Consider the following 26,685-nt stretch of genomic DNA (forward strand, 5'->3'; position numbering starts at 1 on the left):
GTATTTGTGAACATGAGCTACTCTCTCTCAAAACCAGAAACCAGAGAAGTAAAGCTCCATCTCCACCTACAGTAGCAGTGCGGTACGTTTCAGTTCAGTCCAGTAAGCATTTTTTCCGTCTACACTGTGAAAAGTTGTGGATGGTACCAATGGGGCCATTCTGTACTGCCCCCATTTTTGGCCACCCCTCTGTTGGGGTACCTAGCACACAGATCTGGTACTAAAAGGTGGAGCTAAGAACACTGCAGTCAGCTGATTGGTCGATAGCATACTACTTTTGGTCAGGGCTAAGTTGTAGCTGGTTTTGTAACTACTGTTCATACCGTGGCAAGTCTTATATATATTAGTAAACTACAACAATAAAAAAAATAAAGGATGTTTTGCTGCCTCTCGCAGCAGCTGTAGTCTGAGAAAAAAAAAACCCTCAATTCACTGGGCCGACTGCCGGCAACTTTTAGGGTGGAATGTTTACTTGTAATGTTACTCAATGCATGAGTTGACGAAGTGAACCCATCAGCACATCTTAAATTTCAATGTGACAGCTTTGACCATCACTATAGTTGTTTTGTTTTTTGTCTCTCTTGGATGACACAGACTTTTAGTAATGAGGGGATCTTCAAACATTTAAAATATATATATACGTATATACATACATACATACACATACATACAACAATTTCCCCCTGGGGATCAATAAAGTATCTCTGATTCTGATATATATATACAGTGGGGCAAAAAAGTATTTAGTCAGCCACTGATTTTGCAAGTTCTCCTACTTAGAAAGATGAGAGAGGTCTGTAATTTTCNCTAAGTAGGAGAACTTGCAAAATCAGTGGCTGACTAAATACTTTTTTGCCCCACTGTATATATATAGGTATATTTCGACCAGATTTTGTGAACTGCAGATAGTCTAATCCTCACTTGGAGAAAAAAAAGCATCGCAGAGTGTTGTTCTTGGGGGATCTGGATGGCTGTGCTTACCTGGGAAGGACTCAGTGCACAAACCCACTATTTTTAAATATCCCATGGAGAGAGACTCTCACTGCAGCCACTGTTTTTTGTTCTGAAAATGTCGAATTGTTCTCTGGACAAGAACTGAGGTGCAGATGTTCCGTCTATGAGGAAATACAGTGAGTGCTGGACGAAGCAGTGTGTGACAACAACCCCGCCCACATTTAAGGGTACTCTTTGTGGTGGAAACACTAAACATACCTAGGGTCTAGGTACCATGTCTGAAGGGTCACTTTTGGTTCCAAAGGTACCATACTGAAAGTGTTAGGTGGAAACTGGACTTAAGACTCAAACTTGTAATGTCATTGGGTATAAAGTCTGGAGCTGCTCCACAGACAATGAATGTGAGCCTGATTTTGTGGACCCACAGAATGTTTTTTTTTTTATACACAAATGGGCTTTATAGACCCTATTACTGTGACATGGCGCAAACATTTCCATTGTTGAAAATTGCAGAGATATGCAAAATCTGCGAACTTATTTCTTTTTTTTTTCTGTTGTCATTTCCTGCCGTAAATATGTAATTTAAAGATGTATACTGTAGTTCAACATGGTGGTCTGACCTATCTGACCTTTCTGCTGTGCTTATTTTATGTACTTTGTTGCTTTGCTAGCGTCTTTGATAAAGCAAATCTAACGGCATGGAAGCTAAGCAATGTACTGCCACTGATGGGTGCCGCAGTGAAACGCACTAGCCACCTAAAAAGATCAATATCACTTTAAGTGTTAAATATATTTGGAATATTTTCCACACTTTACCTTACACACTAATGGATTGAGGCAGCAGTAGACCAGGAGGTAAAGCATTGCGAGGTAAAGCAATGAAAAAAATTCTAAATATAGCGTACATTTAAACTGATTTTGATTTTTGTCGGTGGGCCTTTTCTTAAGGTGGCTAAAAACGAACTGAGGCAGCCTCTGCTCAGCACTGTTTCATTTTATGTATGTGATGTCGGGGGTTATTGTTAACAAACTGTGATTTAGTCACCTCAAAACATTCTCTTGTTACATAGAACATCTTTCCCGATTCATTGTCTAAGGAGCAGCTCCAGACTTCACTTGATGACATCACAAATCTGAGTTTCAGCACTCTGGATTTTTTGGATTTGTAAGAAAATGTTTTATGTGTTGTAATATTTTGGGACTTTCTTAGACCATAGGAATAATATGAATGGCTTTGGAAAATTGGTATAGTCCCCCTTTAATCCCCGTGACCTGAACGCAACATGTGACGTCATGAAGGCAGCAAACCCCTACCCTGCAGCAACAGGTAGGTGTACTATATGTTCAACATATCACTATGAAAAAAAACCCCGTGTATTTAATGTGCAACCTTCCTGATTCACCTAATAAACAGCAATGCAGCATAGTTTGCTCAAACTGCCATGCAGTGTTATAAATGCATTTATCAACAAATGCATGAACGTCCCATTCTGCCACTGCAGCAGCTGTCTACTCCTTGGTTACTGTCATCCAGCCAAGTGCACGAGACCACTCGATAAAATGTTAAAAAAAAAATATCGAAATGTATGAAGTGTATGTGAAGGTAGCACAAAACTGAAAGTGTAGACATGTGTGAGACTATAAAGAAATTGTACATTTTGTCTGACAAGACGCATTAATATCGCAGAGATACGGTGTGTGATGGTGCGTGGCGGCTCGTGCACAACAAGCATGTGCAGACTGGTGTTGCTGTGCTACTACCAATAGGCGGGACTGTGGCTCTGCAGTGTAACTGTGAGCCGCACAGCTGGAACAGGAGCAGAGGGCTGGCACGCGGTCCAGCTGCGACCAAATGACTGAGCTCAGCTGCTCCTAACACGCCAACAACACATCGCATCCATAAACTTGCTTCCGAGCGCGCCAGGAGATGACTTGTGCGCACTGTAGGGTTAATGTGCCGTAGGAAAACCCCCGCATAGCCCATTCAGAGAGCATCAACCCAGCATCAACTCTGAGGAGGAATCCGAGTGCATCTCTTCTGATGACTTCTTGGGTTTCGATCATCTGCGCCTCTCTCCGCAGGACCCCGTGTTCCCACTCCATAGCCGAACAGGCGTTTTGAGTTCGGTACGTGGTGCTGGTGATGTAACGCTTTGCATCTCAGTGCTCACTCCACAACTGTTCTCACTGTCGCCTCCTCTCCCAGAGCATGGGACCCTTCAAACTCTAAAGGTAAGACGTGTCATAACTTGCATGTTAGTAATCAGAGGCCGCTGGAGACTTTTTTTACGCACGGCGGGTTTCAGAAGCTTCTCTTTCTCGTCTGGTCAGACACTTGCATTTAGAAGAAACCTACCACAGTGTAATGCTGCGTGTGTCTTATTTCACTCCTGCTTCACCTACAGCAGTGTAAATGTGTATTGTTGTATTGCAACAGTAGATACGATCATGCGAGGACTTGTGTTCTTGCACCATCAGCCACAGCAAATCAGAATTTCATGTTGACTCATTGGGGAGTCATGGGTGCGCTTTGTACTTTGTGTTGGAAAAAGTACTTACAGCTGTTGTGCTCAGACTTGTACAGGGCACTGGTTGCATCAGTTATGTCTACTAGTTGAACCAAGACCATAGCCATGGAGTCAAAAATAGGGAGGGGGGACCAAATCCCCTTGGGTGTGTGGGTCTTGTTGATTTTATTTGTTATTATGATTACATTTTATATTCAACAGGTCTGCATGGGGTACGTGGTTGCCTGATGTATAGCATAGATTAAAGAAAAAAGCATACTTTTTTATCAAGAATTTGGGGGCGGTGGTTGTATCCTCAAATACATATTATAATTACTGCCTTGAGCTGAACTTATACAAGGCAGTAATTAAAACATATGTATTTGGGGGACACCCCCACACACATGCTCAAAATGTCCCCCTCAGTGTATTGATAGAAAATGTAAGAAAGATTTGCTATGCTTCGAGAGGCAACCCGCACTGCTGTCTGAAATAATCATTAGCAAATGCAATCATAATCATAAATAAACTTAAAAAATGTAATTGTCAAATTGACATTGTTATCACTTCAGGTTCTAGTATTTTAATGTACTGCGTAACTTGTGCAAGTGGCGTTGCTGTATCCTGGCTGACACCATTGAACGAAAGTTACAGTTTGTAATTCTTATAAATTTTACAATAAATTACATTATTATCACCTTAAAGGTTACAACTGCGATATTCAACCACATTCAGAGTTTTATTGTGAAATTCATGCAGGTAAATATAGTAGTTTTACAGAAGTACACCACTAAATCACAGTAATATATGCAGTTTGACTGTGAGATTACAGTGAAATATAATAATGCCATGGGAGCATACTGCTAAATCAGTATACTCCAATGTACACAGACAGTGAAGTTACAGTTAAATACATTAATTTTACAGGAACATACTGTTATATTACAGTGATGTAATAATATATGGCTTTAACTGTGAGGATACAATTGAATACAGCAATTTTACAAAAGCATACTGCTAAATCACAGTAATATGTTGGTATAACTACTTTGAGATCATAGTATACAGCTGTCATTTCACAATAATTTACTGTAAAAATGATACAGTAACTTACTGTGAAAGTGATGCAACTAGTTGCTAAGAATTTTCTGTAAATGTATATATCTCTAGTGGACTGAAAAAGCAATTGGTTACCAAAAGTTTAATTTGTATTTGCGACATTATTAATTTATATAATAAAAAAATACTTGCTGTCCATGTATAGATACGATATTGCCACACAAAATATTATGATACTATTATGTATCGATATTTTCCCCACCCCACCGCAGACCCAACTTCAGGGTTTGGCCAATTGAAAATAGTCCCCCCAGTCATAAGTAGGTGATTACAGCCCTGAACTAAAGGAATTAATGGGTCAGTGCAATTATTTTCAGGAAGAGGAGCCTCACTGGGCGTAGAGTAGAGAAGGAAGTAGGAATTCCAGGGAGTGGCTGGGTGAGTGAGAATAACGGTAAACAAAAGTCTACTAGTGTGCAAACTTACTGCCTGACCCATCTGGTAAGAGAAGGGGAGGAGGGAAGATGCCTTGCTGAGGGTTCCATGAAATGGCACTAACACTGACCTTCAAGACCCCTGGCAGCTCTGCTAATAACCAATAAACACCTGTGTGCTGATGGGAATTCACCATGACTGGAGAGGCCACATCCCAGCTTATTGTGCTGGGATGTATTATCGTCAGCCTTTGCTGCTGAATTAAACATGGGAGAGGTCAGATTTAGCTCATTTTTTCCCCCCTTCAATCAGCCCACCTCATTACCTGTTCTCTTATACAGGCTGCAGCTGTCTGACTGCAGTGATTCGAGGTGATTTTTCTCCCACCGCCCTCAAAGCAGCGGGGATTAGGAGGCATCTTTGAGTGCCGGGGCTGCTGATTGCTTGCTCTGCGACGTCTTCGCTTATACTTCACCCCTTCCTTATCCGACCATGTTTTGATGTCAGAACTGTGGGGATTTGACTTGTAAGCTGCGACTGGCTGCCTCTCTGGACATTTGAAAGTCTTAACAGCCGTAGTTGTGCAGCCCGTCACATCCTCGTGGGAGGCACTTCAGTGTTTTTTTCACAATTTGGCCAGAGCTGCATGTTGCTGATTAACCGCTCCTATTTTGAATATTGGACAGGCTTGCTTTGTGTGCACTTGTTCGTCCAGATCTGCAGCTGATTCAGAGAATGCAAATGTGGCAGCCATCAACCGCATTATCATCATATGTGACAGACAAATCTGTCAGCAAAGCACAGATCAATAAAACAATTAGTCCAAAGTCCATTTTAGCAGCTGCCTCACAGTAACCTCTGTGATCTGCCCGACAAGTGAAGTGGTGCTTGACTTCAAAGGTACAGCTCTTTAAAAAGAAAGGATTTCAAGAATTCAGAGTGCCTCCAGCGTGATGGTAAAATCAAGAAGTAGAGATTAAAAAAAAAAAAAAAAGATCCTCTGCATCTCTATTTTTCCCTCCTCTCCTCTGCTGCCGCAGTGCAATTACTTCAGGCCTCTGGAGCGGCCACCCTTGATATTTAGCATCACTTCCAACCACCTCTGCCACCTCAACCTGCAGCAGTGTTGCACTTATCATGAAAGCCAGCCATAATTGGATCCATTGTGCAGGGGCTGCTGCTTTATGCCAAAGCAGCAACAGCGACAAATCTGGGAGGAGGAGGAGGAGGAGGAGGAGGAGGAGGAGGAGGAGAGGAAGGAATAAAACTAAGGCAGAGCAGAGGGATGTAGTGAGGAAGAGGTAAACAAAACTCAATCTACACAGGAGACAAATCAAACAAAAAATTATTACAGAAAACCGACAGGAGTAGCAATGAATGTTCGCCATCATTGGTGTTTACGATCCAATGCACATTTTATCTCTGTCCAGTGCCTTCCCTATCTCATCTGTTCCTCCACAGTCCCTGTACTCACCCCAGCCACCAGAGGAAAATGTTACATTACATTTGTAAATTCCATATGCATCATATAAACATTTCTGTGATGTAGTGTATGAGCTGCGGCTTTTTAGCCAGCAAACGTAGGCATTTCTTAGTGACATGTTGTTGTTTTACCACTGTGGATAGTGCAAAAAGCTTTTGTCTTTTACTGAGATGCCGCTGCATTTCTGTCTGGGATAATACCACAAAAACTGAGACATAGCTGCGATTTCAGGCTGGACATTGTTACGAAAAGCAGTTGGTTTTTTACAGAGACATTGCCACATATCATGCCTGGATAGTGCCACAAAAAGCGGTTGTTTTTTATTGAGACATCAACAGCTTCTCCGGCCGTGATTGTGCCAAAGCCCACCATGATCTTTTCCTAACCACAACCAAGTGTTGGTGAAGATTTTCAGTCATCCAGGCCCTGGCAATCATAAGTGTTGTATTGTAGGCAAGTGGACTGGCTTGAGTTTCTTGAAGACGTTTCCCCTCTCATCCAAGAGGCCTCTTCAGTTCCTCTTCTCAGTTCTGATTCTCAGTTCTGATTCTCAGTTCAGAACTGAAAAAGCCTCTTGGATGAGAGGGGAAATGTCTTCAAGAAACTCAAGCAAGTCCAGTTGCCCACGAAAAAGCACTTAAACCAAGTGGTTTTTGTGCCTAAACCTAACCACAGGTTAATTACAGTGATGCTAAAACATAAAGGAATGTAAAGTTTTAACGTATCTGCTGTGCAATAACATACAAATTAAACATATCTGTTGGTTGCAGAAAGGTACACTGCCAACATTTTTTGTGGCAATTGGGTTGCTGTACTGTGGTCCTAATTACCTGTATCAACCCTTCACATTTTATCTACTGGATTTCATTCACACCAAGCATCATAGGCACCAAGCCACCTGAATTTATAATTTTTCTTCTAAAGTAAATGTTGGAAGTGTTTTTTTTTTATTTTTAACACCAGAAAGAACATTTAAAGACAGGCAGCATAGGCAGAGCTGGAATCAGATTTAGTTTGGCTCCCACTAACTTGGCAGGACAACAGTGATCCTAAAACTACATCAATAAATGCTCTAATTGTGAGTGGATGTGACATTTCTTAATGTGAACAGGGTCCCTTCAAAACCCGGTGGTTCAGTCCAGAAAAATAGTCATCTCTGCTCTTTCTCCGTCCCTCCTGGGATCTTTCTGCTTCTCTGTCACCTCTGTAACTGCCATGGAAGTGCACAGGCCCTGTAAAATCTCAGTCTGTCAATGCACTGTGCTCTCCTCACCTTTAAAGGCATGGCTGGAGTGCAGAAAAGTGGGAGACATAGGAGGGGACGGTAGCTGCTGTTGAGGGAAAGTGCAGGACCTGAGGGGCTATAAATCAAGCTGTGGCTGGAATTAAATCAGTCAGGGGGGAACACAGTTGTGGATGAGCCCGGTGGGAGGGCGGATCGAAACTCACAGGCTGCTGTATCTAAGCTGGTGGAGTGATTACTTAAGGCAGTGAATTAGCAGTGATGGTGATTGCATGGCTGTGATTAGTTCAGGTTTCAGTTGAATGGCATCACTCTGTGCTACAGGTGTTAGGCGTGCCTCACTTTCAGAAAGGGAATTGAAAAATGAGTGGAACGCCTGTAGCATCCTGCACCTGCAATCAAAAGAAGTGCATACTTTACTTTTGTTTTCATCAATCTGGTTGCAGTCTGTAATCTCTCACACTCTTTATCTGAATGTGCATTATGAATGGTGTATTATGATGGCAGGAAATTGTGGGGGTTGTGGTCTGCTCAGGGATGCAAGCTGTTTTAGGGAGGAATACGTAAACAGGAACTAGCCAGGGCTAACGCTGTTAGAAAAAAAAGCCTGCAGGGGTAATGAAGAGGCTGGCTGGGCGAATGTGAAACTCCTAGCATGCACACACAACATTAAACTAGTTTAGAATGACTGTTGTATAAAACCAGCGTATAGCTCAGTGAGCAGGCAGGAGGAAATGAAGCGGATAAACACTGAAAAAAAAAACCCAAATTAGTCTCCAGATGCACACTATGTGCCCTAGTCTGCAAACCACACACATTTCTTAGAAAACCTGAATTGTGAAAAAGGATTTAACATCACTTGGTGTCTGAGCCCGACCAGCGGCTGTTTTTAGGCAGATGTTTTCCTGCAGTGTTTCTGCATGTTGGGCCTTTGGTGCCTCTTGGCAATGGAACTGAAGTTTGCTGTTAAAGAAAGAGTTCAACATGTTGGGAAATATGTTAGAGAGAATCAAAACCACTCTTGTATGTGCTACAGCCAATAGCTGGTTATTTTAGCCTAGCATAAAAGCTGTATGTATGTATAAATATGGATGTATTCGGAAAACTAGTACATGTGGCCCTGTTCAAAATGGTTCAACTGCAGCGTATAAAATTACTTGAATGATCATGGGATGATCAGCACTGTTCCCGCACTGTGTGGTCCATAGAGCAGGTGCACTAGGGACTTATGGCGGCTGAATGGGACCGAGTGCAGCTTACTTTCGCTGACTGAATACCTAACTTCTGGTTTTGCGCTCTGCTAACTTGAAATGGGATAAATTGTTTTAATCCCGTGGCTCTTTAAGACTTATGAAAGGATCAAATCCCAATAGTGAAATGAGTCATTTCTCGAGGGTTGTGATGCTCAAAAAATGTATCCACTGATTTACAGACCTCTCATTCACAATGTAAGTCTATGGGAAAGAGTCTTTTCGGCTGCAGGGCATCACATGACGCACCCCAGAAACTGTAGCACCACAGTTCAGCCAAACAAAGAGTTGCTTCAAAGCCTGGTGCACTTCCTGGAGGCCTTAGTTTGCCAGTTAGGCCTAACCAGTGGGTACTCCAGGAAGTTACTGGTCCCAAGCCAGAAACTGCTGTCAACAAATGTTAGATATTGTCTAGTGAAATTAAGAGGTGCTCGGAGGCATTTTATATTACCTTCGAGAAAGCCAAGCTAGGTGTTTTCCCTTGTCTTATGCTAAGCTAAGCTAACTGGCTGCTGGTTCTAGCTACATATTTTCCATGTAGACATGAGAGTGTTATTATACCTAATGTCTCATTTTCTGTTACCTATATGGAAACAGCTAGCCTAGCTCTGGTCAAAGGTCGGCCCTAGCTTTGAATTTACTGTACAGCTATGAGAGTGGCTATCCTCTCATCTAACTCTCGACAAGAAAGTAAAGAAGTGTATTTCCTAAACTGTTGAACTATTATAAAAATTTGCTGAAGTAGAAATTGTCCAGTAGGCCTAATGCTTACAATTTCCATAAACTATTTTTTTTCATGATATCTGGTGAATGCTTGCTTCTTGCAGTATACAAATGTTTTAGATTATGTACTATTACATGGAATTTGTTTGCCCGAGATCTAACACTATATCAACAGGAAGTGAGATTCCTGACATCAGCACTGCAGAAAATGAATGCTGACAATGGCATGCTCTGATATTATCAGACAGTTGGCAGGAACTGTGAGAAACAAACTCTAATACTGTTGCAAAAGATGACATATCAAGTTTGCTCTTTTACACAATACACCCTGTGGCCTCAGCTTTTACTCATCACAGAGCGAGCTTGAGAAGGAAGTTATGTGTGTGTTAGGGAGATAACTGACAGTAAGGAAATCCTCTACTGTGGCAAAAAATTGAGAAAATACTTTTTTTTAAGAGTAATGAGAACTCATATCACTGTGAAAAAAAACAACTGCATATGAGACTGTTTTATAAAAAACGTGTGGACATGCACATATACTTGCCACATTTCGCACACACACACACCAACACACCCTTCCGGTATTTGTTATGAAGCAAACTTTCACATCTGGTAAAAGGACAGAAGTTTGAGCAGGAAGCCTCAAAACAAAGCAGTAAAAACAATGTGACACAATGATCCAGTGTTGTGTTTGGGGGGTGCAGGAGGCAGATATTATCACGGCACATATGAGATCCGAAGCAATGCCCTCTCTGTCTCACACATGGCACTTTTCATTTGAAGTCAGAAAGTTGAGATGTGAGATACAAGAGTGTGCCAGATGTGGAACAGGATGCATGACTTTGTTTTGCTTTTGGAGGACGTAATAAAACATTACACTCTAGCAGCTGCTGTGTCCCAGCAACACATTGTGAAATGTGCATTTTTTTATTCTTCTGTTATTTCAAGATTATGAAAAAGCACTGCTTACCTCCTTCACATATACAGAATTAGTTTTGCTTTTGGGGCAGATTTTCTTCCCCTTGTGTTTTCTATCATTACTATCCCGCCCTATTTGATATTTTTCCCTCTTCAGCCAACAATCTCTTTCCATGTTTGACTGGGCTGAAGCAAGGTCGAGTGCACTCTCTTCCTGCCTCCTAGTCCCTCTCTTTATCTCCCATTCCTCCTCTCCACCCTCTACCTCCCCCCCTCCATCCCTAAGGAGCAACTGTAGCTGCTAATCTCAGTTTGCAGCCGGTGCGCCCCCACCGATGTGGCATTCTGTGTGTCCAGGGAAAAGGAAATGTTTCCCTTCCTGCTCTCAGTACCCTGCAGTCTGTAAATAGAGCCTGTCACCAGCCGCTCTGTAGGCCCCTCCAGAGAACTATATCTGTCCCATCGTGCAACACCCTTGCTACAACTTCCTGAAACAAACTAGGGGGTGTTGGGCAACAGATAAAGGTGGTGTGTGTATGACATGAAAAAGTGTTGTTTGTATGTGTTTTTGCAGTGTTGTAACTCCATCCACGTGGCCTCACAAGGAAAAAGAGATGAGATAATGCTCCAATTTACATTATTGTCCCTCACTTTGGAAACAGGGCTCAAAGTTACAGTCAAAAAATAACCATATTAATCTGAGACACTAGTTTTTTTTTTAATATAGTAGAATTTCTAGTTGTGGCACCACTATACTCACAGATACAGTGATAGTAAGATCTATGTAAAATGGAAAAAGGAGTAACAGCAGCACAAATGAGACATTTAAGAGCAAAACCTCTGATGTTACAAGAAGCAAAGAGGTGTGTTGGATGTGTGGTCTTTATTTTTAGAAAAACAAGTACCAGCAAAACCACTGATGTGAGAAACCACTAACCAAATCAGTAACACAGTTTTGTATTTATACACGTATTTTTCAGACATGGATATGTTCCATGACATGCAAAATGTTATGTAGCTACAGTAAGCAAAATCCCATGTACTATATTTAAATGGATACACAGCAAAAATCACTGTTTTTATCCATTATAGGTTACTTTATTACATGATGTGTAAAACCAAACAATCTGTAACGTTTTTTTAATATGATGAATAATTAGAATATAAAGGATGAATACAGTATAATTCATGATATAAGTCATTTACAAACAAAAATCACTAGGACTTTTAACTATGGATGTATCACTGGTTGTTGCAACAAACTTTGCATCCTGAAGATGAACATATTTCCATCAATAACATTTGAGTTAAATTATGCAGGGTTGTCAGAAGAGGACAAAGGGAAGGAAATAAGCCTAGGTACTTCACTACAAACCAGGTGTGCTCATATTACATCAGAGGATGTCACAGTGAACTGTATGATCAAGCTATTAACTCATGGGAATCACACATGCCCCCAAAGTGTCTGTCAGCAGAATCTTATTATACTCGTTGCAAGAGTAATTGGAAACATACAGATAAATGTACCTGATACAAAGTAGCTGGGCTGTACTAATGTGTAGACCTACACAAAGTAGCAAGCTAGTGTGCGGAAATGTTGCTCGACAACAGTACAGTGCCAGTCCAGTTGCAGAACTATTTGTGTTGGCGAAGACGAATGATAAATAAACAATCATATCATAATCTGTTGTAACTGTTAACTGTCGGAACTGTGGTAGAGCAGCTGTGATTATCTTCGACTGAATCACAGGCGTGCAGATATTGAGTGCAGCAGCACAGCCTCAACTGTGATATTGCTCAAATAACAAGGCTCTATAAGGCTGTGCTTAGGCCCAGTGGTACTTTAAGCTAAATGCTATTGTCTGCTAACATACTCACAGTGAGAATGCTATCATGCTGGTGTTTAGCAGCTAATATTTGTATCATACTCACCATTTTTATTTTAGTGTGTATTTTGTAGGTTTGGGGCTATAAACTGAAGAAATTTTTTTGACCTGATGATGGCTCCAGGGGTGCCTATAGATTTTTTTTTCAGAGGGGTGGCCAGATGGGGCCACTAAAAAACTTAGGGTGGCACACCACAACCAAAAGCCAAAACTGGATTTCAGGAATTTGATTATGCTGTCAAAGTATATAGGTGAGTTGAAAACTATGTCAGTATTTAAGGTAAGGAATTACATACTTATACTTTGGTTTCTTATTTTACATTTAATAACAGTAGTTATCTGATGTGCATAGACTAATACCAGTACAGTTAACACTGAGTTCTGCATCAATCCAATCAATAAAAAGATAAATACAAAACTTTAAATTATAGAAGTACATTGATTGTAAGCAAAAACAAAAACTATTGGGAACAAGCTTTCTCAAGTTTAAAAACACCACACAGTGGACCTCCGTTATTTTATATTGTTTTTGTGAGGGAAGGGCTTGTAGTGGGGCCAGCGGTTGTATCAAGGTGACCATGGTCCCCACCTGGCCACCCTTTGGCTGTGCGACTGAGTGGCTCTCAATTAAAGTACAGTACATCCTAATGACGAAAGTTAGTCCATCACTTGGTTGACGTGATGGAGTGACCAGCCAACATTGCCATTCTGAGAGCACCGCTGCTAGTGTGGCTTAGAGATAGAACCTTTTAACATGTTGGTGTGCGGCACAATGAACAGACTGTGTGTGATTTTTAGTGCCTGTCTGATAGCTAATCAGAGTGAATAAATGCATCCTCATCTTTTAGCTTGTGACCATTATCCATGAAAACATCAATCAAACTTGTTTCACCCAAATGCCAGTGGGGAGGGAATAAAACTAAATCAATGGCTGTATGGAGACTGTGCATTAACTTGGGGTATTTACTAGCATGGACATGAGCCCATTATGAGAACATCAATAGCAGGATGGATATCATTATCTGTGTGTCTGTCGGTGTCTAAGCATCAATCAGTGCTAGTGTCAATTTTAAGACATGAAAAGGTGCTTAAGATTTATACAGCCAGTTTCCCTCTAATGTGTGGTTTTTGTTTGAAGGTGTACTTAGCTTAGTCTGATGGAATCTAGGCAGGAAAATAATTTACTCCATTGGTTAGAAAATATATTCTCACTTCACACAAGTAGCCTATTTAAAAACTGTAGATCAATTGCATTAAATTCTAAGGGTTTGAATTTGTTGCTTTAAGTGTCTTGCTTTGGAAATAGTGCTAGTGTTTATGATATGTTGAATATGGTTTCCACTATGTTTTTTGACTAAATCTGAAAAGGTGCGCTATGCTCAGCCAATTTTTTCTCTTTTTTCTGATGTTTCATATACAAAACAATTTGTTGAGAAATGACCCACCAGATTATGAAAGACAATGAAAGTATTACTTGCAGTTCTAAATTGACTAAAATAAAAATTGAACAGATAAAATAATATGAGTGAGTAAGTGATTGTTATTTGCAGCCCTACATTTAACTGCCCAGTGTAGACAAGCTCTGGTCAGTATAATACTTTTTCTATCATATTAAGGTATCCTTAACAGTCTGTATGATATCTTAAGAAAATGCACATACAACGATTCAAATGACATCTAATGAATTAGCGCCCAACAAATTGAAGTCACGTTATGTATGTAATGTAAAGTTAAGTTAGGTTTAAAAAGAAACAGGGTTAGGTCTCCTCACTTTAGGTACTTAATGTAAAGTTATGTAGGTTACATTTAGGCAAGTAAAGTAATTTCGCATCATAATGTACTAAACGTAAAGTTACATAGGTTATGTTAAGGAAAAGAAACATGGTTTGGTTTTGCATCATAATGTAGTAAATGTAAAGTTACATAGGTTATGTTTAGGAAAAGAAACGTGGTTGGGTCTTGTCATGTTACATAACATAGAGTTGCATAGGGTAGGTTTATGCAGGTTAAAGGGGAAGTTCCCGGTCACAGTTTTTTACAACCTGGACCTTATTTCTGGCATTAAATACAGTTGTTTACTCACCCAGATAAGTTTGGTGTCATTTGGAGTCCTTCGGAAGATATTTAGATCCGCGAGAGCTGCGTACATCCATATAGTGGGAGTGATCGGGGCACCAACAATGAGGCTCTAAATAACACATTATCTGCCGCGAAACTCATTCAATTCACCAATATGTTTTTATGAATCGCTAGAGTTGCTTGTCATCATCATCCGGGTCATTTATACTGACCTACTAACCTCTGCAAAAAAAAAAAAATCAGAGGCAATTCGTAAAGACAATCCTCTTTACCACCGAAACGTTCACCTTTCTGTTTCTCACTTTTTGTCACTGAGCACTATGTAATAATAAATTCACGTTTTGCATAAGAAGTGCCTCTGCTTTTTGTGCAGTGTGCGGGCCGTTCTACACAAGCGATGAGAAGAAACTAAAGAAATGTAAATTCTCATAGTTATTTACTTATCAAGCAAACAAATTCAAGGAAAATAAACAATTTATGCATGTGTGTAGGCTACTTACTCAATCGAAAGTTGCCCGTTCGGTCCTGCAGGCTTTGGCTGGGTCTTCCAGTTTACTTTCGGGACACGAAAAAAAGTCTCTACAACAGCCCGGTTGATCATAGAAGTGAAATCCTCTGTAGTTGTGAGACAGTCATTTCTGGAGACATCCAGACGTGTATCTCCTGGCCTCAAATCCCACTCGGAGCAACAAAGGCATTCCTCCTCTGTTGGCATAGTGGAACATTGTCCACAAGAACACCACCAGTTAGCATCTATTCTCGGACGTGCAGCGGTTTGTTGTTCTCTGGCCAGCTGTTCCTCTCTCTGCCTCCGCATCCTCCTTTCAAAGAGCTCCTCATCCATATACTCTGGCTCAAAACGGTATGGGACGTCCATCACATTCAAAGTCGTCGTCCACAACCTCAAAATCTGACAAATATTCAGCCATGTTTCCACAACCTCAAAATCTGACAAATATTCAGCCATGTTTCAAAAAACTAACAGTAGCACATTCCAGTTGTAAACAGAGCCGTGCTTCGGGTGCGGCGGCGCGCGCACCTGGATGACATCATCCAGGTCAGAGGTTAGTAGGTCAGTATAAATGACCTGGATGATGATGACAAGCAACTGTAGCGATTCATAAAAACATATTGGTGAAATGAACGAGTTTCGCGGCAGATAATGTGTAATTTATAGCCTCATTGTTGGTGCCCCGATCACTCCCACTATATGGATGTACGCGGCTCTCGTGGATCTAAATATCTTCCGAAGGACTCCAAATGACACCAAACTTATCTGGGTGAGTAAACAACCGTATTTAATGCCAGAAATAAGGTCCAGGTTGTAAAAAACGGAACTTTCCCTTTAAGGTATGCAGGTTAGGTTTAGAAAAGAAACATGTTACATTAGGTACTTAACGTAAAGTTATGTTCTTAATGTAATGTTACATGGGTTAGATTTAGAAAGAGTTATAACATACCTAAGAAATAACTCAAAATTCACTTGGTTTCACATGATCCTGAACACTGGCCTTCTGGGGGAAAGTCCTGTGTTTGTTTGACCCATCCCCCCAACCTGCATCCTTGCATGGACTTTAGCTATTTATACTACTTCCTTCTTTACTACCCTCAGAGCATTGGTCACAGCCTTTCTGATTACATGAGTTCTACATAAATACTGGCTCATGATTACAAGGGTTATACGCAGAATTGGTGCATTATTTTTTGTACGTATACGTACAAACAGTAGATGAGAACAGCCTTAGCATACAGTATACACATATTGTAGTTATGCAGTAAATAATGTTCTTTTCAAGTAAAGGAAGCAGTATACAGTGGTTCTAAACCACTTTAAGGATGTGACATTTTCAGTGCCCACTAAAGCAACAGCACACAACAGATTCTGCACGACCAGGATTGACCAGGCACCCGTCAACTTGCCTTTATCCCCGCTGCGCCCTCAACCCACCCCTAATCTGTCTGATCGATGGCCCTGGACCGTCGTCACCAGGCAACCAAGGATGACACCAAAGCTCTGGTAGTGTGTGGTATACCTAACAATCAATCTACCTAAATCATCAGTCAAACACTATCAGAAATCATGTGGGGAAAATACCTAAAGAATTGTAAGAAAGGCAGAAGAGGGGCGCTTATTAAGGATAAATCAATCTCTGGATCCTCCTGAAAGCACAGAGAGAATTGTTCTATGGGTTGCGACAAAGAGCTTCTGTCAGTGGGATGATGAATGGATGGCGAGATGGTATCATCATCAAGACAGGCTCAGCCTGTGCTGCAGTGCCTCACAAGACTCCAATAAAAGCAGGTTCACACTGTGCACAGGTGACACCTTCTGCCTTTCTGTTTTTTCAGCATTGGGCCTTTTGGGATGGACAGGTCCTTGCATCTGATGAGAAAGTAGTTTAATATCTTCAGCTCTTGAGGACAGACTGTTCTGAAATGAACGCTAGAAATGCAGAAGCGAAATAGATGCCCACTTTGTCACAGAGAAATCCATTTTGGCTCAGATCTAGATGACTCTCTGATTAATAATGACTCTTGTTGTGCGGCAAGGCCACTTTCCCTCTGATTATATTCATGAGATGTGAGCAGTGGTATCGGTTCATATCTTGTTGTGAGCCAGATGTCACAGGTCTGGGTATATTTTTTCTTTGAGGTTTCAGACTTACAGCACTGCTCTATGGCTCAGACGCATTTCCTGTGTTGACCTTAGCATCCTCACAGGAACTTTCATGTCTATCTTTAGCAACAGCACATCATTTTGATTGTAGTCCAGCAGTCTGTCATGTCTTTACACTTTATCTCGTCCTTTACAAAAGCACAGATTTGAAGTTGACAATTTATCTTGTTCCTCATCATCATAGTGACTTTCACTCACTCTCACCACATGACTGATGATTTAAGCTTTAGCGTTACACTTGTTCCCTTTTTTTCCCTATCTTTTCTTTCCCTCCATTCCTGCATGTTTACATGTGTGTGGCTGAGACAGCTCGTGAAGCCTGTAATTGAGTGTGTCCGCCCACCGTGTTTGCAGCAGAGACAGCGCAATGGAAGGCTTCATTGTGTCAGGCACAATAGATACATACACATACTCATCACACCCTTCTCACACTGCCACAGAACCACAACACTGGGGAGCCATTAGTAGAAGCAGCAGCGGAGAACATAGTGGATTTTGTGGCCCAACTCCATCACTCAAGCACAACCTCAGTATTACCTTTATGCTTATAAGCAATGAACCAAACTGTCCAGTGGCTTCTTTTATCTCCTATTTTACCCCCAGATTGAGATGTAACCTATATAGAAGATTAGATTAGTGCATTTGACTTCTTTTAGACTCAGTTAATGCATTCAGGATTATAGTAAACAATAGACTCCCTCAGGTTACGCTTTCTCTTAAACCATACTTCTTACCACACTTGTTTTGTGCATGTGTGTTGTGTGTAGAGGTGTACCTATATGTTGTGAAAGTGTGACTGGGCAGTAAGATGTGGTTGCCATGGTTCCCTGCTGCAAGGACCTATTCAATCACCAAGAAAAACAGCATACATTTTGTTCTTTCTTATTCCTGCAACACACGTGTGATAGAACAAAATGCCATCATGCATGTCCAGATATTTGTCAATGTGCCTTTAATACTTACCATGCTGGCATTGTGTTGTATACCACAGACTGCACTGGAGCATGTCAAGGACAGATAAAAAGGGGTTTCCTGTTGATTGTGCTTGTGGCTGTTTATCAGTTCTTTCTAACAAACCACACTGCGGTCAAAGCAGGCCGAATTGTCTAGATAGGTCATATTTTGACAATAAAATGGTCATATTTGTATGTTACAGTATGGTGCAGCATGTTGATCATGCTTATCACAATGTGTAGATGCAAATTAGACTTCAGAAATTGTGGAAGTTTGAATTTTGATAATGATATAACATGAACTGAAACTGCCAGCCAATATTTTAGATGTTTTATTTTCTTTTTCTAAATCTGACTGTTTTCATCAGTGGTGTAAGAAGACATCAGATCCTTTGCTTGAGTAAATGTATTGGTTCTATTAAACATCAAAAAGTATATTTAGTTAGGACCTAACACACATATTCTTTGATCAGATATGTCCTACTAAGTCATAATCATAGACTGTATAAAATAATGAATGTAGCTATTGTGATGTCACGCACTGGTTTGTGAACTCCTGTTTCAAAGCCTGGAGTTTGACATTTTGGCTGTCGACATCTTGGATTTTTTTAGCCGTCAGTGACCATATTTGGATGAGAGGGTGGAGCTAACCCTGATGCAGGGGAAAGCAACCTGCAGCTCTGTAGCCACATCTGCTCTTTTCTCTCCCGGTGGCAAAAAATAAATAAATATTTTTTTTACATTTTAATTTTAATTTATTGTTGTGGGCCTCAAGACTTTCTTACATTTTCTATTTATAAAAATGTGTAGCCTATACACTGAATCAAAAGAAAAGTTTTCACATTTCGTCAACTGTGTCTACGGACTGGCGCCTTTTCCTCTGAATGGTGCTGAACCTTATTAACGGTGGCTAGCCTTGAGTCTACCCAGTGAGTCTAGTTATTGATTACAAATCCAAAAATAGAAAGTTCTCGGAGAAAAATAAAGATATTAATAACTGTTGGACACATTTGTTACCAAATATTCATTAACAGCCCACTGCAGATTAGCAACCTTGTGGTAAAATATATTAATGAATGCTCATTCAGACATATTAGTAATGCTGATAGGTCAATTTAGATGTAATAGGTTGTTTTACCTTCATAATAAGGTTTAAACATGTTTTTTTTTTTGTTTTTTTTAAATTTTGGTCACAAATGGCTCTTTTGATGGGAAAGGTTGCTGACTCCTGTCGTAACACTAGCAGCTAACTTCGTCATTACGGTGCATTTAGAGCTACGGTAAACTGTGATCATGCTAATCATAATTTTTGCTAAAACCGCTGTAGGCTACTGACTGGAAAACTGAATATCTGACTCCTTAAAGGGTCTTTTAGTACAACGAAACACTTAACAAGACTTTTTTAGAATGCAAGGGTTGCGTTACCCAACAAGAGTTGTTGCCGTCGTAGCGTCATGTCAGCAGATAGAGCCTTTAGGTCATGCAAAGTGTCCACGCCCTTAATTATGTATAATTTTATTTATATTATATATATTTTTATTCTGTATAGCTACTTGTGTTGTCAAAAAGGTACTGTTTTTGTACATTACTTCTCAGGTATCATATTGACAGCTGTATCTAAAAATGTCAAAAGATGCAGAGCTCTGCGTCTCACCAAGAGTAATACAAATGCAAAGCCTCTTATAAATTTAGATCATTAAAGACGTTTAAACTCTCCACTGAAAGCTGGACCAATTATTGTGCTCCCTCAAATAGAGTTACTGACAGTGCAGGTTTTTCAGACTGACACATTGAATTTGTTGAGTCAACTCAACCCATCATATCGGATGGGGGATGACATTGACAGGCAGATATCCCCATTAAATGTACCAACCCTAAATGTATTGTAAACAATCCCTGATTATCTCACTCACTGCAGTGAGAAGCAGTATGCAAAAATAACTGACCACACAACTATTCCAAACACGCAGCCACGACCACTACGAAATTAACTTCCCCTCTCTTTGCTTAACACAGCAATTACTCTATTTTGCTCTCCTTTGATCCTCTCTTTTCATCTTCTTTTGTGTTCAGTGAGAGGACGAGAGTCAAACCAGAAAGAGAAAGAAACGAGGGGGGAAAACAGAGAGGAAAGCGACGATGGAGTCCATATTGTCGGAGCAGTCGGCCGGAGTGGACGAGCTAGTGGAAGCATGCATCCAAGCCTTTGGTTGGTCATTTGAACACATTTCTTTGAAATTGTATTTATTAATTGAGTGAGTAAAAACAAATTATTATTATTATTATTATTTATTAATTTTTTTTTAATCATAATTCTTGTACTTAATGTCATTATGTGGAATTTAGAAAAAATGTCTTCTCCATGGTGCTGGACACATTGGTGATCAGGCTATGACCCACACTCACTGACCACCAAAGATACGATAAGATCTAACTGATAGCAGGTGATGCTTGCCCTGTGATTTTATCTTCCTGATGATGAACGATATTTTGTTGTCTTCTTATAGATGAAAGGGGCACTTTGAAGGATACCTCCTTGGTTCGCATGTTTCTCATGATGCACCCGTGGTACATCCCGTCAACCGACATGGCGAAGAAGCTAGTGCTCAAGTATCCTTCACCTTTGTTTTCAGCTACCTCAGAGATGTTTTCCTTGGTGCTTGTCTACAAATATCACTTCACACGCTGCTGACAGAAAAAAGGAATCAAGGCCAGATCGTTTTTTTTTTTTACTGTTCTCCTAAATCTGTTAAATCTTTATGAGATATAAGAGAGTTTTTGCTTCAAAGTTGCACCTTGACTTTTAGATAAGATCTCAAGAGGAGAGCTGCACTGCTGAGCGCCGAACAAGAATATGCCACCTTGTCAAGTAATAAACTGTCATCTTTTTTTATTTCTTCTCATGCAAGTTCTCTCTGAACTTCAGTCTGATGATTCATTTATGAGTTTGTGAGTTGACAGTTGAATATTGACAGTAACAACACGTCATGCAGAAATTGTCTGACTTGGCGAAAATCATCACATAAAACAATCAGGGAAAGGTCTTAAATGTTAGATCGCATTATTGTGTCGATGTAAACAAGTCTCTCTCCCCCTCCAGTATTTTTCATCACCCTTCCCTCTTTTCATCCCTTTGTTCTGCCTTCCAGGTACTGGATCTCTGAGTTTCCAGCAGAGTTCAATCTGAGCCCGGAGCTGGCTGACCAGATCAAAGACTTTAAAGACCTCTTGACCACTGAGGGCAACGAGCGCCAGAGTCAGCTCATTGACCTCGACAGTGTGTGAGTGAATTGCTCGCTGAAAGCTGCATGTGTTGTTGACAGCCTGAATGAATGTCTCTGTCTGTGGGCGTTTATGTCAGCATGCCCTTTTTATTGCCTGTTCTCAGAGATTGCTGAGCTGTGCTATGCGGGGTCAGCGACTTCTCTTTTTCCCATAAAAGCCATTTCTGTGTGACCTCGACTTCCCTTTAGTGTCCCATAAGTAGAAGGCTTTGTGACTTACTGCAGCTGAGTGTTTGCAAATGAGGGAATGTCCTTCCAGGAATAAATTCTGCATTTACAGAAAAAGCTCAATAATGGTACTTTTTAGCCAAAAGACCCAAAAGGAGAAAACCTTTTGTAAAATATCCTCCAATTTTTGTGCTTCTCTCAGGCCGTCATATAAATGGAAGCGACAGGTGACTCAGCGTGTCCCATCAGTGTCCAAAAAGAGGAAAATGTCCCTGCTGTTTGACCACCTTGACTCCTGTGAACTGGCTGAACACCTGACCTACCTGGAGTACAAATCCTTCTGCAAGATCTTGGTCAGTTTGCCTGCAGTCTGTGCTGAAGTTGTGTATATCTACTGTGATCTTTACAGCTCTTAAATTCTTTCAGTTCTCAAGAAATGTCACAGGCTGCAGGCTTATATTAGTTGCTAAGCAATAGTGGGTAAAATTGACTTTTATTGGTGGTAATTATATTTGTTTTCTGGAAGCATTTTGCTCTTTGAGTGTTATTTTGGGAAGCAGAGGCAGTGACTGGGTGTGTGCTGATTTAGATGCTTTTAGATAATTTATTCAAGTGTGATGGTGTTGGTGGCAAGATGGGGGCAGCGGTGGTGATTTGTCTTGGCTTTGTCTTTGTGTGTCTCCTTATAAAGAGATTCTGGCTCAATATAAAACAAAATAAGCCACGAAGAACAGAAATATAGAGAATCTAGCCTTTTGGTCATAATGTGCAGTAATGATGCTTTTCTGCATGTAGAGTAGGTGAAAACAAATCTGTTTTTTTTTTCTTTGTATTTCCCACATTAAAGGTTGGCTTAATCAGTCAGTGAATCAGCCAGTTGGCTGCTTTGTTATCCACACTGCTTTCCTAAAGGAATAGTTCAGCAATTTGATAAATACAATTAAAATACACTAGAAAAATCAATTGGACAAAGCCAAGAAATAGAAAGTTTTATTAAGTCCCTGTAATACAGTAAATAATTGGTTTTACACTTTCCTATCTGTACAGAGTAAAGCTGGGGTAGGCATAAATCTGGAAAAGGCAGAATTTAAAATTACACCTCCTCCTGCCCCATACATTAAGTGTTTCCCATGCAGTGATTTAATAAATCTTATTCACCCCGCCCCTGTTTATCAAACAAATACAACAAGAATTAGCTGCCAGCCACGCCATAGTCCCTCTACCTCTCTCCCGGCCGCTGTGGACTGCTTCCCCAAGAGGAGAGCCGGTAGCAGCACAGGGGGACAGATCTTTGGTCATGGCTGTAACAGCTGGAATTTGGCTGGCACAAACCCCTCCAACGGCCAGTGGCAGCCTTCGGTCTAAGGCCCTGATCACACAGAAAGCACACTGCCTTTTGTTTAGGTGGAGGAATTCAAAAAAAAAATCCTTACTACATCTTTTTATTGTTGCCAGGCAACCACCCCATCACCTCCTACCCTAACCATGTAATCAATCATCCGTTTATTTTATTTTATTCATTTCACAGTAATTGGTGGCTAGTTCCTAAAATGGACAGGTAGAGGGTACTTGCTCTGTTTGAGGGTGAGAGGCTGTCAGTAAATAGTTTGTTGGGCACAGGGAAACGGAGATCTGTGTGGGTACATGAGATGCTAAAAAAGAGGGTGGATTACGGGGAGTACCACCAATTGGTCCAGGAGCTTCACCTAGATAACGGCCATATCAAGTGCTGCACTTATATGCTTTCACGCCTACTGATTTCTATTGAAATTGTGAAGTTGTATAGCTTTTTGTTTCTCCTACCTAACTTGAGGAGTTCAGAGCGCTCTGGCAAAAATGCCAGGCAACTAGAGTGCAGAAAGGTGAGGCGCTTAGCAGTGCAAAAACAGTGAGCTTCATTGTCATTAAAAACAATCACAAAATCACCTCCAGCTGCTAAAATGCTTTCTGTGTGATCAGGGCCAAACCTGTGTGACAGCAGCAACAGAAAGTTTGCTGAGCCTGGCTGGCTTTCGATTGCTATGGCTGCCGACTGGGGGCTCTCCTGATGAGGTGGTCTGTAGCTGCAGGGAGTGAGGTGGAGGACACACTGTGATTCAAGGCTCTAGCTAACATTAGCTACTTAAATTTGAACTTAAGGCTGCAGCCGTTAGCCTTTGGCTCTGGTTTGCAGAAAGCTAAACTATAAGCAACATACTCTTCAACTTTCACACCAACAGCCAATAGACACCTCCTCTCTCTAAAATGACCTATGATTGGCCAAAGTCTCCAGTCATGGGCAAAATTTTCTAAAGCCTGAAAACAGAGCCAAGAGGAGGTGCAGAAGTCTAACATGGTCAAAAGTTATTATGGGATTTGTGTCCAGTGATGCCCAAATAAAATTGCCTACCCCATGTTAGTGAGCTTTAAGGGTGCTGGATGGTGGATTGGATTATACTTTCCCCAAAATGTAAATGTAATGTAACTCAGTATGTCTTTTGTTAGACCTTTCCTGACATTTTACAACAACATTTGAGGATATAATCTCCTGGATATGCAAAAATACTGGGATATACAATAAAATGTGTCATGCCCCTTCCTGCTTTCAGTTTCAGGACTACCACAGCTTTGTGATGCACGGCTGCACAGTGGATAACCCCATCCTGGAGCGTTTCATCACCCTTTTCAACAGCGTCTCCCAATGGATCCAGCTCATGGTTCTCAGCAAGCCCACTGCCCCGCAGAGAGCCGCCGTCATCTCCCACTTCATCAGAGTGGCACAGGTCTGTCTCTTGGGCCTGTTAAGACTGCAAACCTTTTTCAGACAGAGCTGGAGGGAGTTTTGGGGTTCAGGGTGCATGTAGAGGCAGACTGATAAGAGGTAACTGCCTGGAGCCACAGAGCAAGAGGAGAGGAAGTCGTAAAAAGGTGAATTACAGATAAAACCAAGAGATGTGGAGAGAAGGGGAAAAGTCAGGGTGAAGCCTTGATGACTTGCACGCACACACATACGGATATGATCATTACCGTTCAGTGTGAGGAAAAGTGAATTTAAAAAGGCTTTAGAGATATTAGCATGTTCAGATGCCCACTGAGAGCTCTTTAACATAATGCTGCTGTTAGAGGAAAGTGAATTAAGAAAGTCTTGTTTTAGCTGGGTGATGATGCATTTTTGGCAAAGCTTTTATGGGCCTAGGGGGTTGTTAAATTGTCTCAAACACTGGAGGAGCATGTAAAAATGTATTTAAAAGAATACAAATCACCTAAATTTGGGATGCAACATTTTCCACCCCAATTGCCAGAAGAAAATGTTGGCATTGTGCATATCAGCAAACAATGAATACATTACATTTACAGGTTTCTTACCTATTATATCAATGTTTCTAAAGTGATGCAGTTTATAAGCAGACTAACCCATCGGGAGGTGGAGGGGTTGGTGGATGGTGTGTCTCCTAGGCGAGGTGCTGCCAAGGTGCAGACCACTGCAGACCACTGTTTGAAACCAACAAACAGCAAAACCAATTGTGATTTGAAAATCTTTGCCGTGTTTCCAACAGGCTATTAGGCACCAAACGTGGGTGTTTTGTAGTGACCGGTTGCTGTTTTTTCAGCAGTATTTTAGGGGCTAAGCGTGGGTTTTGTAGAGACCTGTTGCTGTTTTTCTATTGCCTTTTAAGGCACCAAATGTCGATGTTGTTTTTGTGACCTGTTGCTGTTTATCCATCCGCTTATTAGGCACCAAACATTGGTGTTTTGCAGCAACCTGTCACTGTGTTACCAGTGTTTTATAGGCACCAAGCATGGGTGTTCTGTGGCGACCCATTGCTTTGTTTTCAGTGGGGATAGTGGCATGAAAAGCAATTGTTTTTTATCAAGACATAGCTGCTTTTCCAGCCAGGATTTTGCCCAAACTGTGTATTTCAAGCAAGAACATGATCTTTTCCTAACCAATACCAAGTGTTTTTTGTGCCTAAACCTAACCACATGTTAGCCACAGCACTGTTGAAACATAAAGTTTCAGCATATCTGCAACGTAATAACATGCAAAAATAACCTATCCAAGGTTTGCAGAAATGTACAGTGACAGCATTTTTTCCTGGCAATTGAGTTGAGATTTTCACAATTGAACAATAAAATGTCATAATTCCTAAAAGAGGATGAGCTTTGTTCTACAAAGAAGAGAATGTACAAATAAGACACAGTGTGTCATTACTTAATTATGAATTATGTGCACTTTCTATTGGCTAGAAAGAATCAGATGATCCTTCTGTAAAATACTTGAAAATGTTGACATGTTGTTGGCCCTATGAAAAAGGATCCAAGTCATTAGGATTCATCTTTTTCGGAAAATCTGAACTAAATTTTGGGGTAGTCCATCTGATAGTTGTCATTATTTTTCATGTAAAATAACAAAGATTAAAACTTAGAAGAAAAGTCGGGTTATCATCAAAGTTAGGATTCATTGTCTAGGGGCCACGAATGAATGAAAATTTCTTGGAAGTGCATTAAATAGTCCAAAGTGGTGGACTGACTGACACTGCTATTCCTGGAGCCATGCTGCTATCATAGCGAATGATCTCTTTTCCTGCAAGTTCTGCCTTCACTGGGAGATCCAGGCTTGTCTTTACTTACTCATTCCTCTGTATGAGTCTGTTGTCTTTTATATTGCTGGTTGCAAAGATTTTCCCCTGTATATTGAGCCTGAATAACAGTCTGACACATTTAACTCCTTTGGCTGTCCATCTATCAACTTATCTCTTCATGTCTATGCTCAGCAACTGAAATCATGTGTGGTCATCCACAGGTCAACATGGCTCTAATCCTAATCTTAACTTAATCTGGTCTCTCCCAACCAACTCCCAAACAAAGTATCCAGCTTGCTGCCTTTTATGGTTCCCTGCACATATGCCTGGAGTCTGTCATTCTTTCACAACAGAGACATCCCTCTAAATGCCGTCCTGGGCTTCAGTGTAATTGATTTAATTTCAGTTTGATGTTATCATTTGGTCTGCCAGATGGGCTGGGTTCTCTCTTTATGTGACAATTCACTCATCTCTGTGAGAGGGAGCTTCAGTCGACCATAGAAA

At 40.8% G+C, this 26,685-nt stretch overlaps 1 protein-coding gene across 2 annotated transcripts in view; it reads left to right on the forward strand.

The window, feature by feature from the left end:
* The first annotated feature begins 2,764 nt into the window (after positions 1–2,764).
* Positions 2,765–26,685, forward strand: part of LOC126404088 (RAS guanyl-releasing protein 2-like) — a 54,722-nt gene continuing 30,801 nt past the window's right edge. The window contains exons 1-7 of one of the 2 annotated variants that reach the window (XM_050067081.1): positions 2,765–3,186; positions 20,241–20,376; positions 20,675–20,777; positions 20,980–21,036; positions 21,317–21,448; positions 21,822–21,972; positions 24,208–24,381. In XM_050067081.1, coding sequence (XP_049923038.1) covers positions 20,307–20,376; positions 20,675–20,777; positions 20,980–21,036; positions 21,317–21,448; positions 21,822–21,972; positions 24,208–24,381 — 687 coding nt within the window. In that variant the 5' untranslated portion in view covers positions 2,765–3,186; positions 20,241–20,306. The remainder of the gene's footprint in view (positions 3,187–20,240; positions 20,377–20,674; positions 20,778–20,979; positions 21,037–21,316; positions 21,449–21,821; positions 21,973–24,207; positions 24,382–26,685) is intronic. The other variant, XM_050067080.1, reaches the window with a different exon arrangement.

This window comes from Epinephelus moara, chromosome 17, assembly GCF_006386435.1.
Source record: "Epinephelus moara isolate mb chromosome 17, YSFRI_EMoa_1.0, whole genome shotgun sequence".
In the NCBI taxonomy this organism is placed as follows: domain Eukaryota; kingdom Metazoa; phylum Chordata; class Actinopteri; order Perciformes; family Serranidae; genus Epinephelus; species Epinephelus moara.